Source organism: Nomascus leucogenys, chromosome 19 (genome assembly GCF_006542625.1).
Source record: "Nomascus leucogenys isolate Asia chromosome 19, Asia_NLE_v1, whole genome shotgun sequence".
Classification (NCBI taxonomy): Eukaryota; Metazoa; Chordata; class Mammalia; order Primates; family Hylobatidae; genus Nomascus; species Nomascus leucogenys.
In genome coordinates, this window is record NC_044399.1 from 20329747 (window position 1) to 20346781 (window position 17035).

Here is a 17035-nt window from a genome sequence, read left to right on the forward strand (position 1 = left end):
AATTTCATCTCATTAATATATTACTTTACAAAAATTTTATATTTTTATATTACTGAGTATAACCTTCTAGGAATATGTTATACCCCATATTCACATGTCTTACGTTGCTCATAGATTTCTTCATATGGCTAGAAAATAATAATAGCTAATATTTTTAGGTACTATAACTTACTACATGCCAGGCAGTGTTTAGGTGCTTTACATATATTCTTTAATTATCATATGAGGTAGCACTATCATTACTTCCATTTTATGGATGAGGAAACTGAGTACAGAGAGGTTAAATAACTTAGCCAACATCACATATATGGTAAGTGCTAAATAAATATTTGATGACTGAAAGTATATGCAAAAGAAAATCATAATACTGAATTTTTAAAAAACATCAGTAATCCGGTGTAGGATCTTCTGCCTTCCTTGTTTTAGTTAGTCTTACAATATCTCTATAAAGTAGTTGGCATTTTCATTAGAAATAACAAATGGATAGCCACTTGCACAAAACCTGGCACATGGTAGGGGCTGAATAAATGGCAGCTATTAATACTACAGCTATTATAACAATTAAAAACTGGTGTAACATTAAGGAGACACCACAGATAACCCCATGATTTAGATGTAAGTTACAATGACAGGATATACGAAAAACAGTGAGTACTAGATAATGGATACTTAATGCATGCGGGCATTAAAACCTAGATGATGGGTTGACAGGTGCAGCAAACCACCATGGCACATGTATACCTATGTAACAAACCTGCACATTCTGCACATGTATCCCAGAACTTAACGTATTTTTTTAAATGAAGAAGAATAAATAAATAAATAAAACAAAGTTTTCTCCCTATCTCTGGGATTAAGTCTGAGTTCTTAAGCTTTCTGATCCACAATTTTATCATCATCAAGTAAATGATGATGCCAATTACTTATGTTCATTCATTCTATTCAGAATTACAGCTTCTTTTAGCCCTCAATTATTTATTGAGCACTTACTGTATGAAAGTCACTATGTCAGGCAAAAGACAGATGAGGGCCTTTTTGGAATTTATGTACTAGTGGGAGAATATACAACACATAACTAAATAGGTGAGATAAAGAGTGTGAGAACTCCTATAAAAGGAATAAATAGGGTCACATGTGATAGAGAAGGGAAGAGAATAGAGTGAGAAAAAGGTCTGAGGAGGTGACATTTAGCTAAGACCCCAAAATGGCAAGAAATAAGCCTTGTGAAAATTTGAAGGAAGAGAATAAATACTAAGGAGGGAGAAGGCCCTCAAGAAATAAAGATCTTAGCTCTGGAAGAGCTAATTCAAAGGCCCTTGAGAAATAAAGATCTTAGCTCTTGAAGAAATGGAAGACAGTCCATAATCCTTGGTTCCTCCCGTTGCATCTAATCTATCAGTGTGGCTAAAGCATAATGAGAGATATCAAATCTTGTATGAGATCAGGTTGAAGAGGAAGAGAAATACAATCATGTGATACCTTTTGGGCCATTATAAGTAATTTGGCTTTTAATCTAAGTAACATTAAAAGAGATTGAGCAGGGTTAAGGCATAATCAGATTTAAATTAAAAAAAAATTTTCTATCTTAGAAGAGTAATTAGGAAAAATACGAAAATTTTCATAGCAATACATTTAGCAACTTAGATAAAATAGACAAACTTCTAGAAAGACAGAAACTATCAAAGTTCACTCAAGAAGAAACAGACAATCTAAAAAGCCCTAAATTGATTGGATTAATTGGAATTTAAGTTAAAAATCTTCCCACAAAGAAAATCCAGGCCTACACAGCTTCGCTGGTGAATTTTATCAAACATTAAAGGAACAAAAATGCCCAATGTATAAAAACTCTTTCAGAAAATAGAAGAGAAATGTATTAGTCTGTTTTCATGCTGCTGATAGAGACATACCCAAAACTGGGCAACTCACACACAAAAAAGAGGTTTCATGGACTCACAGTTCCACATGGCTGAGGACGCCTCACAATCATGGTGGAAGGCAAGGAGTAGCAAGTCACGTCTTACATGGATGGCAGCAGGCAAAAAGAAAGAGAGTGTGTGCAGGGGAACTCCTCTTTATAAAACCATCAGATCTCATAAGACTTATTCACTATCACAAGAACAGCATGAGAAAGACCTGCCCTCATGATTCAATTACCTCCCACTGAGCCCCTCCCACAACACGTGGAAACTGTGGGAGTTACAATTCAAGAAGAGATTTGGGTGGGGACACAGCCAAACCATATCAAGAAAGAAATATATTCTAACTCATTCTATGAGGCCAGCATCACCCTCATACCAAAACCACATAAAGACATTGCAAAAAGAAAAAGACAAAAGAAAACTACAGACCACTATACCTTGTGAACAAAGATGGAAAAATTCTAAACAAAATTTTAGCAAACTGAGTCCATCAAAATGTTAAAAGCATAATACATCATGACCAAGTGGGATTTATCAAGGGAAGGCTGGATTGGTTTAACACTCAAAAATTAACATCATCCACCACATTACCCAACCATAAAAGAAAAACCATACGATCCTCAACAGATGCAGAAAAAAATGGAATTTTTATCCTGTCAGAAATATACTTAATATTGTAGCATGTATAATGTACCAAACTTAAAAGTTCAACTTCTTTAAAAGTAGCCATCACTTGCTATAGTTCTCTGTATCCGGTGGCACCAAGCAGCACTAGATTGGGTGCATGGCACCCACATACAATAAATCCTTTCAAACTGAATGCATAGCAAGTAACATAAAGGTCTAACTTATAACAGAGACAGAAGTGGAAAATGCAATGCAAAATGCTTAAATACGATTGCATACAGTACTTCATACTTCACCACTTAAACCTCCTTTTTAAGAAACCACAAAGAAAATTAAAAGGCCTATGCTTATGCAACTAAACAAGACACACACACGGAGGGGTATGGGGGAGGTCCAGGTGTAAGGATGTTGGAAAACATTCCAATGCAGACATGCAAGTAAAATATTTAATCAAAAGTTTACATCAAAATGTGTTATAAACACACAACTGAACATGCTCATAACAGTCAAATCAGTCAAACACCCATGCAATGTATGACAGAAGTTGTAGTGATAATCTCTAGGCCCTGACTGCTAATAAACTCCAACTATACAACACTGCAAGTATAGACTTATACCTTCCAGTTAATTTTGTAGGGAGAGGAATGAAAACTGGCACATATCAAGTTAATATGGCACAGTATCTATATAATAGGTTGCCATGTAGACAGACCTATTGGACTCATTCATGGAGCCTTATCTGCTAGATCTCCAACCACTGTGCTCACAGCACTCGATACTTCACATGATTCTGTTATCTCCATATGACCTCCTAAGAATTACGATTCTGTGTACTCTATGGTGAGTTCTCAATCTGATTCCCTTTGTTCATTTCACTACTTAAAGAAAGTCCAAGGACAATGTTACTTTACAGAAATCCAAGATCTGAGGTTCATCGGAAAAAATGAAACTAAATTAAAAGTTCTTCAATCTGTGGATTCTGATCAAAAAAGGAACACAGTAAAAATTCTTACAAATGCAAAAAAGAAAAGAAAAGAAAATGATATTGCATCCATTAAACAAGAGACTATAAAAAAGAAAACTCACCATTATCATTACTAAATTAGAAGTGAAGAATTAATTTTGCTAGCTGCAAAAGCAATGTGATTTAAAATGAAATGTTATGTCAGTCTATCAGAGATGGACATAACATGGTGTCCATAGTGGCTTCACAATCCTTGAAATACTGTTATCCTGATTATTCCCACAGTGTAAATAGATTAGCCGAAACCTGCCACACACACACACACACAAAAAAAAAAAAAAAAAAAGAAAAAGAAAATACAATTCTAAATCCCACAAACTAATGAGCAGGGCAAACATAAAAGAACACTAGGAAATGAAATATGATCTGAAAATGTCAAAGCACTATAAACAATGAGACTATCAAACCACAAATGTTTTATGCTTCCCTCCACTCTCAGTGTCTTCACTGAATACTCCCTTTATCTCCTCACCATATCTGAAATCTGGCTCTCCCCTGTAATGGGCTCTCTTCCTTTCAATCCTCTTCAGCAGAGGCCTCAGTCACTCTTCTCTAACACCACATATAACTCAATGAGAGCAAAGACTTAATGCAACACAGTATTCCTAGCACCTGGGATAAAAGAGTGAGGGAATAAATACTATCTCAAGGTGGGGAAGTGGGTGGGTTGTCTGTCCCACTTACTATTTCACCTCACTATTAGAACAACCTCTTCTTCTTTAAGACTCAAGCCATCTATTTCCATCTATCAACTTTTTAGTCACACATTCTCTGAAAGCCTTGACCCTTAAATGACAGTTTCACATGTCATGTCAGGACATTTCAAAATCCAGTTGGACTGACTGAGCCAAAAACTTTGTCCCATAATTCATTATTATGATGAAATCCAAAGAACTTCACCTACATTAAACTTAAGCAATTCATTCCCATGACTACATCCTGGATCAGATATGCATATCACAGTTCCCTGCAGGGCTTGTTAAAACACTGATTGCCCAACCCCCAGACTTTCTGGTTCAGAAGGTCAGGGATAGAGCCCAGGAATTGCATTTTTAAAGTTCTCAAGCAATATTTCTGATCCTGACACCAACTTTAAGAACCACAGGCCTAGATCTTTTCATGAGCTGGAAATGATTAGTATCCAAAACATGATCTCAACTCTTAACAGAGAAAACAGCGGTCAGGAAGCAGGAGACTTCACTTCCCTCTGATACGCCTTTATACTTTTCCATTTTAGTAACCAATTTCACCTCCTTCTTTCTAGCCTTAGAAGGATATCCCTTCTCCAGTTCAAGATAATGTTTCTACTTATTTTCTCTATCCTATGCTATATGCTATTCCAAATCTCTGCTCCATCAAACAGCACTTGCCATGCCTATAATTTCAAACTCTCCTTCACTACTGGAAAAGTACATGTATTTTTATGTTAATAGATGCTGAACGGACTGACTTCCAGAAAGACTGTTACATCCTGGCTGAAGAATAGTTTATTCCCATTAGTGGTTAAAACAAAGAGAAATTCTGGATCAGGAATCTTAGTCCAGCTGAGAATGGAAGTACCATACTGGAAAGTAACACACTTTCCAGCATGCTGTGTTACTTCTCTTGTACCTCTTCTATGGAAGCTACTAGAAGATATGCTCTACCAAAAACAAGAGAATAAACTAAGATAAAAATGTGGGATCTGAGAAACAGGGGATCCAAGCCAGGAGAAAGTGACAGAAGTCCCCAGGATGGCAACTATGCAGCAGGCCCGGGGAGCAATCAGTCCAGACTGGAGCCAAAGGACAGAGCATTCTGAAAACTGACTGATGACTCAAATGCATTGAAAGGATTCTTTTCACTTCTAGAGAATAGTTCTAGGATAAATAAGTGATTAAAGCACAAAAAACTAAGCAAAAAAATAACAGAACATCATTAACCCAGGGAAAACAAACAAAAATATATAAGAAAGGAAATGCATGCGTAATTCCCTATAGGCTTAGCTATGTATAATATAATATAATATAATATAATATAATATAATATAATATACATAACATAATATAATATATAGTCATAATAATAAAAGCACTGAATATTGACCTAACAAAAAACTGAAATATTCCCATACTAGGAATATAGATGGAGAAGGAGGGGTATACGATTGTGCATGGAGAAGGGAAAGTATAAGAAAGCTAATCTTTTTCTTTCATGGAGGAAGACAATAGATAATATCTAATATTAAAAACTCAGGAGAATTGCTTGAACCTGGGAGGCGGAGGTTGCAGTGAGCCGAGATCACACCACTGTACCCCAACCTAAGCGACAGAGAGAGACTCCATCTCAAAACAAAACAAAAGACAACTCAAGAAGAAGAAATATAAGTATTTCATTTAGAAATGAGTAAAGGCCAGGCACGGTGGCTCAGGCCTATAATCCCAGCACTTTGGGAGGCTGGGGCGGGCAGATCACTTGAGGCCAGGAGTTCAACACATGCCTGGCCAACATGGTGAAGCCCTGTCTCTACTAAAACCACAAAAATTAGCCAGGCATGGTGGCAGACACCTGTAATCCCAGCTACTCATGAGGCTGATACAGGAGAATCTCTTGAACCCAGGAGGTGGAGGGTTGCAGTGAGCTGAGATTGTACCACTGCACTCCAGTCTGGGAAAGAGAGTGAGACTCTGTCTAAAAAAAAAAAAAAAAAAAAGAATGTGGAGTAAATATCACAGGAATATGCCAGTGTTAAAAGTGGTTGCCTCTGAGAACATCTGTTAGAACTAGAAAAGCTGATTTTTTGGTTATTATTTATTTTTTAAAGATATTGATATTTATGTTATATATTCATGGGGTACATGTGATATTTTGTTACCTGTATAGAACGTGTAATGATCATGTCAGGGTGTTTTAGTACATTCACTTTGAGTATTTATCATTTCTATGTGTTGAGAAAAATCCCAAGCCTCTCTTCTAGCTACTTTATACCAATACAATACACTACTAACTATAGTCAGTCTACTCTGCTGACTATGCCAATTCTGTTGGTATAAATAAGTTCCAACAATAGAACTTACACCTTTCATCTAACTTGCATGTTTGTATTTGTTTACCTCCCTCTTCATCCCTCCTCCCAGCCCTGCACCCTTCCCAGCCTCTAGTATCTATCATTCTACTCTCTGCCTTTATGAGATCAATTTTAGGAAAGTTGACTTTAAAGATCATTTAAGCTTTTTTTTTCCTCCTAATGAAGCCAAAAAATATATTCTGCAGCCAAAAGAAAAGAAGCTAGAGGATATTCCGGAAAAGAATAAAAATGAACAAGTTCCAAAAAATATGTAAAAGTATCATAAAACTGCATTTATTAAAAAATATGAAGAACACATGAAGAGGCAAAAAACACGGAAAGAGACTCCCGGCCACAGGATAATCTACTTTACGATATAGTTAGCATTGCAAGCCAGTAGGAGAAAGGCAGATTATACAATAAATGGTTGTGGACCATGTAATAAGCTATCCAAAGGAGAGGGAGAAGAAAAGTAGATCCCTTCCTCAGTGCCTGCCCTTAAAATCTTAAAATCAACTTAAAATCACAAATGAAATTGTAAAAATACTAGAAGACATGGCAGTATTGTTTTATAATCTTGGAGTAGGAAAGCCCTCTCTAAGAAACTCATAAAACCCTGAAGTCTTAAAGGAAGAGAGTTAGCATTTTGGCCACATAACAATGACACTTTCTATACAACCAAATAAACATTGTAAATGATGTCAAAAGACAAACCAGGAAAGATTCTTGTCACGTATGACAGATATAACACAATTTTACAGTTGTGTAAGAATCAACTGAAAATCATAAGGAAAACATTGAAAACACAATTGAAAAATGGGCAAGAGTTTCAAACTGGCAATTCACAGAATAAGAATAAACATGTATGTTCAAACTCACAATTTAAAATGCATTTCGAATGCCTGCAATCCCTCAAGCATCTGTCCCTAATTCTATTGACAATGATCTAGCAGAAGTTACAAGTGACTCAGCTGCCAAATATCAGAATAAATATTCTAATTTTTAATTTTTTAAATATTTTTTTGAGACGGAGTCTCGCTCTGCCCCCCAGGCTGGAGTACGGTGGCGTGATCTCGGCGCACTGTAACCTCTGCCTCCCAGGTTCAATCAATTCTCCTGCCTCAGCCTCCCGAGTAGCTGGGACTACAGGAATGTGCCACCACGCCCAGCTAATTTTTCGTTTTTTAGTAGAGATGGGGTTTCACCACGTTAGCCAGGATGGTCTTGATCTCCTGACCTTGTGATCCACCCACCTCAGCCTCCCAAAGTGCTGGGATTACAGGCGTGAGCCATCGCGCCCAGCCAAATATTCTATAATAAACATACAATCATGTTGAAATGAGGCAGAAAAAGTTTAGAAAACTGGCAAAAATATTGATGAAGTTTTAAATATTAAGAAATGCTTTAAAAACCATATTACGAAACTGCATATATAGTATATACTTCCAACTGTGACACAAACACACACACACACAACAGACAACATAATGTAAATACATAGAAGAAAAACACAAAATCCAGCCATCAAAATATTAAGGGTGGTTGTTAACTATGGGTCAAGCAATTTTAATTCCTTCACCAAGGTTTTCTATATTTACCAAATTCTCTCTACTTTAAAATCAGACATAGTTATGAGTATCTATAAAAAGTCTCCTCATCCAGACTTTTATACTCACCAGGAATAATGAAAATAAGCAGCTTAGGCCTTTTGACACTTTGATCATTAAAGAGGTCTGTCCAGGGCCCACATTTTAGAACCTGGGTTTCGGCTCCACCACACAAAATGAATTCCTCATGCACAGGAATTTCTTCCTTGAGTTCTGAGTCCATTTCTAAATAAGGGGAGAAAAGTAGTATGATGAGTCAGTAAAATGTAAAACCTTGAGCCAAAGACAAAATTTAAGAACAAAAAAGGGCAAGTTTCAATATACCTAGAAGGAAATGCCATAAGGACATCTGGGAAACTACAAGACTATTCAGTGATGCTGGATTATACGATTGCAAGACAAGTAAAACAAACCACAAAAGTACTTAGAAAGGAGGAGACATATCCTTGGAAAAATGAAAGACTATAGAGGGGTTTGAGTCACAACCATACCTTCCACAAATTCCCTCTGCTGTAATTCTCTTTTAGCTCTGTGCATTACCATGAGACAGGTTCCCCTACCTTCACCTGGTGAGAAAGTGCAGAGGTTCTGGCTTGCCCTTGCATTCACCCCATAGAAGAGTAAGAGGGACAATGAACTCCCTATGGTTTCTTATTTCCTCATATTACTCTTCTCTTCTCCCAAATTCTGTGTGTGTGTGTGTGTGTGTGTATGAATATGTGTATATATATATGTATATATACATATAAATACATATCCACACATACTATCTATATATATACACACACACACAATATACATACATATATATAAATATATGTATATATATCTATATATATAACTATCTATATATATACACACACACACAATATACATACATATATATAAATATATGTATGTATATTGGAGAATTAAATATAAACATATATATATACACACACACAATATATATTATATATATTTATATATATGTATGTATATTGTGTGTGTGCATATATATATATGTTTATATATATATTTATATATATATGTTTATATATATATTTATATATATATGTTGCCCAGGCTGGAGTTCAGTGGCATGACCTTGGCTCACTGCAAACTCTGCCTCCCAGGTTCAAGCAATTCTCCTGCCTCAGCCTCCTGAGTAGCTGGGACTACAGGCACATGCCACCACACCTGGCTAATTTTTGTATTTTTAGTAGAGATGGGGTTTTGCCATGTTGGCCAGGCCGGTCTTGAATCCCTGATCTCAGATAATCCACCCACCTCGGCCTCCCAAAGTGCTGGGATTACAGGCATGAGCCATCACATGCAGCCCCAACAAGCATATTTTATGTATTAAAGCACTACATTAAATTATGAAATGGATAGGAGGAAAAAAACTCAGGATATACTATCATGAACCATTTCCTGAGTAATTAGTTATGTGCAAAAATGTAGGCCCCAATTATTTCTATCACTCCTCCACCTCTGCCTCTGCCTTCCTCATCTACAGACAGCACCAAATCTCAAACCTTCATTGGTCTTTCTGTCTTTCTCTTCCCCTCTCTTCCACTCACTCAAAGGGCCCTTCTAGCTCATGCTCCTCTTACCACTTTACATTCAAAGGGCCCTTCTAGCTCATGCTCCTCTTACCACTTTACATCAGCCTTGTACTTTAGTATTCTTGTCTTTGAATTTCCCTAGTGCCCTTATGCTTTTCTGCTTCTATAACTTTGCTCATATTTAATTCTCCAACCATATTTAATCCCATAACTGCACTTTGTACAGCTATCAGTTTATTACCTCTCTACTCCAAATTCATCCTTCATTGTCTTATCTGGCAAAGTGGATCTGGGCCTTTCAAATATTTTTCGTTTGCCAGTATGACATGATGCTAAGCTCTGTCAATAGAGTGCACTGGAAAGGGAAGGAAGGAGTTTTCTCAGCAGGTTTCTGGAGAGCTTATATTTTACCCCTCCACTGTTCCACTGCTGTGAGATTTCTCTATTGCAGTGGTTCACAACTAGAGACAATTTGCCCTCAGAGGACATATAGCAATATTTGGAGATCTTTTCCATTGTCACAACTTGGGGAACTACTGGGATACAGTGAATATTGGCCAAGGATACTGCTAAATATCCTACAATACACAGGACAGCTCCCCACAACAAATAATTATCCAGCCCTGAAGGTCAATAATGCCAAGGCTGAAAAAAAAACACTGCTGTAGTACTAGGTGCCTACAGGGGAAAGCTTTCTCCAGCATCTGGCTAGCGGCTGTGTGCTTTCTTTCTCCAGCTCTCTACTCAGGCAGCAGCAGCACTATAGCCAGGAGCCCCAGACCAGGTGGCTACTCCCCGGCCCCTCTCCTCAAACCATATGCACCAGCTTGGCCAGCCAGCCACCTGACCTTTGTTACACACAGCAGCTTGGTATATTGTCCTGCCCCAAGCTGTACACAGCAGTGCTCTAGACTGCTACACAGGGAAGCCTCTCCAACTTGCAATTCCGGTGGTATCTAAAATGGTGCTCCAACTCCTTCTACTAACTAGCCAACCTCAACTCACTTGCACCCCAAGGGTTGTTACTGTGGCCCTGCAGCACTGCCCTGATTCCCTTTGCATGCTCTCCTACCATTCTTAACTCACCTGCTCACACTGTGATTGTGCACCAGCGTTAGCTCAGACAACCCAGCAAATTTTTCTACCATCCAATGGGCTATAGCCACACTTTCAATGAGGTCTGAACCTCATTTCAATTCCATCCTTCGTTGGGTACTTTTCCTCAGTCCGAGGGTACCTTTTGGAGTTCTCCTTATAGAGTGACTTCATAGTTTTTCTCTTATCGTACCCTAATAATTCTTTAAGTTAAACTAACAATTTTAGTTACTATGTGGCTTCTGTCTTCTGGTTTGATCCAGACTGATATATCTCTCATGTGTCTGTGCAAATTTTTCTTTATAAATCTTTCCCTCATTATACACAGCTCAAATTCTACTTGTTACATGAAGCCTTTCTTGAGCACCCCAGGTAAACAAAGGAAATCACCTCTTCCTCTAAACTCACAGCATCTGTCTTTATTATAAGGTGGCAGTGGTAAAGGCACACAGCTAAGCTTCACCTGGTAAAATCTGTCATGTCCTGCCACACTTTCCCACAGCACCACAGACAAGCAACTGATGCAAGGGCTATGTGTCCCTGCCCAGATTGAACATCCCTAAGGCAAATGCAATGCTGGCTAGGTTGTAGTGAAATGGGAAATTCCACACATTGATGGTAATAACAAAAATGGCTTCGCAAAGCAATCTGGCAGCATGGATCAATACTCATAAAAGGTATAAACTTTGATTCAGTCATTCAATTCTGAAAAAAACCTAAAATATTTTAAGACTGATGCATGGAATGCTAATTATAACAGTGAAAAGCTGAAAAAACTAAATGGTCATTGATAGATGAATGCTTAATTATGATAACCCATTATCAGACACTAAAAAAATTATATATATGACTCGATATTAAGGAATAATTAAATAAATTGTAACTCAATATAATGATCAAATATTATGTTCCATCAAAACTGCTCTGCTAAGTTGGTTATAATTTATGCATTTCTTTTCTAACATTTCTAAAATTTCACTTCTATAGCCTGATGTTATATTGCCTCTTCCATTCTCTTTGTTTATTCCTTTATTGTTTATTCTGTCAATTTAGTGAATTTAGGAGGAAATAAACATATTTATTCTAACCTCTATGTTTAACCAAAAGTCTAAAACTGATTCTCTTAAGAATACTTAGAAAAATGAAAAATCCCCACTTAGAAAGTGGAGACCACTGTCCACTAAAAATATATGGACTAAATAAAGTATCACTTCATATTTTCTTATGGACTGATTTTTTACTTCACTAATAAATGCCACTGTAGCCCATTCTCCAAAACTATCACAAACTACAGTATATTTATGTAAGTTCTGACCTTTATAATGTGTTAGCAACAATATTAGATTTAGCAGTAAACACTATATTAAATTAGAGCACTGACTGAGAAGACACTGGCCAAACTGAATACTTTCACCAGAAGGGAATTTAAAGTTATTAACTATAAAGTTGTTAAATATATTCAAATCATAAATATCAATACTTAACTTCAAGTAAATGACACAGTGGGAGCTTGATTAGCCACAAAATTAGTGAGAATTCAAGTAGATATGAAAATCAAGCTCAGTCTGCAAACACTGGAAAACAAAAAAGTACAACTCTAACACCTCAAATAAAATAAGCTGAGAAACATGGAATTAAAATGCTGGCTAGCTGCTGTATAGCTTCCCCTGTAGGCACCTAATTCCATGTATTTATAAAGCATCTTTTATTTTGCTTCACTCTCATATTTCTGAATCTCACACACCCATGTAAAAGCAGCAGTGGAAAATCTGAGGCATGAGAATTAAAACTCTTCCCTACCTAAGAATCCAAGGTAGTGTTCAGTTCTGCAAATAACTGTCAGATTAACAAAGGAGAGTACGTTGTAATTACATACTGGTAAAGGATAATGGCACGCCTTCAGTCTCAGCCCATAAGCAATCTTTAATAAAATCAAATTTCATAAGCAGTAAGACTTGTGCTGGATAAAAACCAAGTGTGGATACAATCTGTGCAACTTACGCAAGCCTATTTTCTTAAATATAGGTTTTAATTTGCTTAATGGGCTTCTAATTTTATTTGGTAAGAGGGTTTTTTTTCCAATTAAATCTCATACAAACCTAGATAATTTGACTAGTATAAATTTTAGAGGTTCAAATTTATAATATTTGTTATACTATTTATAATACAAACATCATGGGCTGATTTATTTATATGTTTAAATATATACTTAATATACATTAAGTGATTCTATGTAGTTAAATACTTATAATATTTATTTATTATAAAGTTAGCCATTGAGAACAGTAAGAATGTACTAATAAATAAAATATTTGAAAGTGGAGTTATAAATAATACATCTTAATCAGCTTCAGCAAACAGTAAAATGTCTGCATTTTACTTTGGCTACTTGGTAAGAATATTGCTTTATTCATGTAAGAACTGTAGATGATAACGATTTTTTTAAGGTTTGTGTTGCAATGTCCAAATAGTTTTCAATTAAATGTCCAGACAGTCTTTCAATAAAACTTGAAAAAGAGGTAATAAGATGGTTTTCTTTCAAAGTTAAAGTACCAACAATATCTAATCACAACTTACATTATTTATTACATATGTAAGATGAACAGGAAGCTTCTAAAACTTCCTCAAATGCCAAAAACTTTATACCTAATATTATCAAATGTGGACAACTTTGTGGACTATGTTATTGTCCCACAATGCCACACAGCAGAACTTCCTCAAATGCCAAAAACTTTAAACGTAATAATATTAAATGTGGACAATTTTGTGGACTCTGTTATTGTGCCACAATGACACAGAGCAGAGCATATACTTTGCATGTGTCTGAACCTTCATTAGTGCTATTCCTAGGCACTAATATTAAACCTACTTGGAAAATATATGGTGACTGGTCAAGTGCAGGTTTGACTTTTAAAGGCCCAGGGCAGAAATACAAAATTTTTAATTGGTATCAGAAGTTTTACTTTAGTCATTTTTTAAAATTGGCCTAGAAGCCAACATAAACATGCTGGTGATCTGTATATCCCAAATAATCTTCCATTGAGAACAATTAGAAAAGCCAGAAAAACTTTTTGAAAATGTTAAAAAAAATCCATAACCACTGAAAGAATTTACAAGACTGTATAACAAATTAATAAAATATAGAAAATAATTAATATAGAAGAAATAAGCAGAAAGCAGAGAAGCAATAGAGAATAGAAAATATGACACAAAATATATGAAATGCAGATAAAGATATGAATGCAGGAAAATTCAAAGTTTTGAAATGCATGTATTAGAAAACAAGGCTGCAAATAAAGGACTTAACCATTTGGCCTAAGGAATTAGAAAAAAAATAAATGAATCCAAATAAAGAAAATAGAAAAAAGATAATAATGAAGAGTAGATATTAATGAAATAGGAAAAATTGTTTACATTAGAGAGGATTAGCAAACCCAAAAGTTTTTACTTTGAAAACACCTATAAATAAGTAAACCCTTGACTTCTCAAGAAAAGAGATGGCACAATCAATCAATATCAGAAGTGAAAAAAGGATATCATTCCAGATTCTACAGACATCAAAAAATAATAAACAAATATTATGAAGAAATGTATACCAATAAACTTGACATGGGCAAATTCCAAAACAAACAAATAAACAAACAAAAAAACCAAATCCAACAGATACAAAAAGAAAAAAGACTAGAAGACTCTTAATAAACTTATATTTTAAGATAAAATTCTTGGTCCAGATGAAATTAACACCTGAGAAAGGAATAATACCAGTTTTACATACAGTTGTCCACAGAATAGAAAAAGAGGGACACCTCCCAACTCATTTTATGAAATCAGCAATTCTTTGTAATTTTTAGTTTAAAATGTACATTATAATTAAGGTTGAGATAGATGCAAAAACTATTCAAAATATTAGCAGACCAAATCTAGTGCTATATAAAAGGGTAATAGATGACAATTAAATTGTGTATATACCAGAAATGAAAAGTTGTTTAAATATTCAAAATTTAATCAGTTTAAGTTACCACACTAACAGAGTAAAGAAAACTTATATAGTCATCTCAATTGATACAGAAAATATTTCATGAAATCCAATAGTCATGAAAAAATTCTTAAAAAGTGAGAAATAAATATTTTATAAAATATAAATATGAAATACATATTTTTTCATATAATACAAGTATTAAAAATCTTCAGTAAATGTTTACTAAGGGTAAAATATTGAAAACCTCTCTGAGTTTGGGATCAAGATATGGAGGTCTGCTATCAACACTTCTATACTTGAGGTCTCAGCCAATGCAATAAGAAACCAAAAAAAGATATAAATGTATTTAGATTGGATAGGAAGAAAGTGTGATTATTCACAAACATGATGACATACATAGAAAATGCAAAAAAAACCCCTTACATATACTATTCCAATTAAAAGGTCAATATATGAAAATCAAATATATTTCTATATACCAGCAACAAACAATTTGAAAATAAAACTTAAAAGAGACCACTTATAACAGCATCAAAAAAATCAAATACTTAGGAATAAATCTAACAAATGATGTGCACGACCTCTACACAGAAAGCTATATGGTTTGCTGGATATTACTGAGAGAAATTAAATAACAAGGGGACAAACCGTATTCATGAACTGGAAGACTCACTAGTATAAACTCCAAATTAATCCTTAGATTTGTAAAATTCCAATCCAAATCAGGTTTTTCTCCCTTTCCTTTTTAAAAAAATGGAAATTGTTAAGCTAATTCTAATACGTACGTGGAAGTGCAAAAAGTCAAGAATAACAAGACAAGGCCGGGCGCGGTGGCTCACGCCTTTAATCCTAGCACTTTGGGAGGCAGAGGCGGGTGGATCATGAAGTCAAGAGATTGAGACCATCCTGGCTAACACGGTGAAACCCCGTCTCCACTAAAAATACAAAAAATTAGCAGGGCATGGTGGCGGGCGTCTGTAGTCCCAGCTACTCAGGAGGCTGAGGCAGGAGAATCGCTTGAACCTGGGAGGCGGAGCTTGCAGTGAGGGGAGATTGTGCCACTGCACTCCAGCCTGGGCGACACAGCAAGACTCTGTCTCAAAAAAAAGGAATAGCCAAGACAAGTTTGAAGAACAATCACAAAGTTGGAGGGCTTTACCCTACATCCAGGTTTAATAAAAATATACCATTATTAAAGACAAAATAGACAAAACAGTGGACAAGAACAGGAAATCCAAAAACAAATCCAAACATATATCTTCATCATTTATGACAATGGTGTTCTTGCAGAGGACTAAGGAAAAGAAGGTCTTTCGAATAAATGATGCTGGTTCAACTGGATATCCATGTGGAAAATAAATGAATCATGACTCCTTCCTCACACCATAGACAAAATATAGTACTAGGTATATTACAGATCTAAATGTGAAAAGTGAACAATAAAGCTTCCAAAAGATGACATTGGAACATACCTTTTTGAGCTTAGGGTGGCCAAAGGTTTCTTAAACAAGGTAATAGTAAACATGAGCCATAAAGGAAAAGACCACCGGGCGTGGTGGCTCTCATCTGTAATCCCAGCACTTTAGGAGGCTGAGGCAGGTGGATCACAAGGTCAGGAGATCGAGCCCATCCTGGCCAACATCATGAAATCCCGTCTCTACTAAAAATACAAAAAAAAAAAAAAAATAGCTGGGCTTGGTGGCACGTGCCTGTAATCCCAGCTACTCAGGAGGCTGAGGCAGAAGAATTACTTGAACCAGGGAGTCGGAGGTTGCAGTGAGCTGAGATCGCGCCACTGCACTCCAGCCTGGCGGCAGAGTGAGACTTCATCTCAAATACAAAAAAAAAAAGGAAAAGACGTTCAAATTCCATCCTCCATTAGAATTAAGAACTTGTATTTGGCAAAAGACACTATTAAGAGAGTCAGAAGGCAAGTCACAGAGTGGGAGAACACTATACATATACACACACACATATATACACATATGTATAGTATTCTGAAAACGAACCTGTTGTTGGGAAATACATATATACACATAGGATATATAATACAGATTTTTCTCCCAACATGCACATATCCAGAATTTACAAAGAACTTTTACAAATCAGTGAGACAACTCAATAGAAAAATGGGCTAAATATTTGAAAAGGCACTTCACAAAAGAGACTATCAGATAGCGAATAAACATAA

At 35.8% G+C, this 17035-nt stretch overlaps 1 protein-coding gene across 5 annotated transcripts in view; it reads right to left on the reverse strand.

The window, feature by feature from the left end:
* Nucleotides 1-17035, reverse strand: part of LDAH (lipid droplet associated hydrolase) — a 132027-nt gene that overhangs the window by 108579 nt on the left and 6413 nt on the right. For all 5 annotated transcript variants that reach the window (XR_004026994.1, XR_004026993.1, XM_030799862.1 and 2 more), the window contains exon 2: nucleotides 8293-8448. Coding sequence is in view for 3 of the 5 variants with exons in the window: in XM_030799862.1 (XP_030655722.1) it covers nucleotides 8293-8446 (154 nt within the window). In the remaining 2 variants the exon portion in view is untranslated. The remainder of the gene's footprint in view (nucleotides 1-8292; nucleotides 8449-17035) is intronic.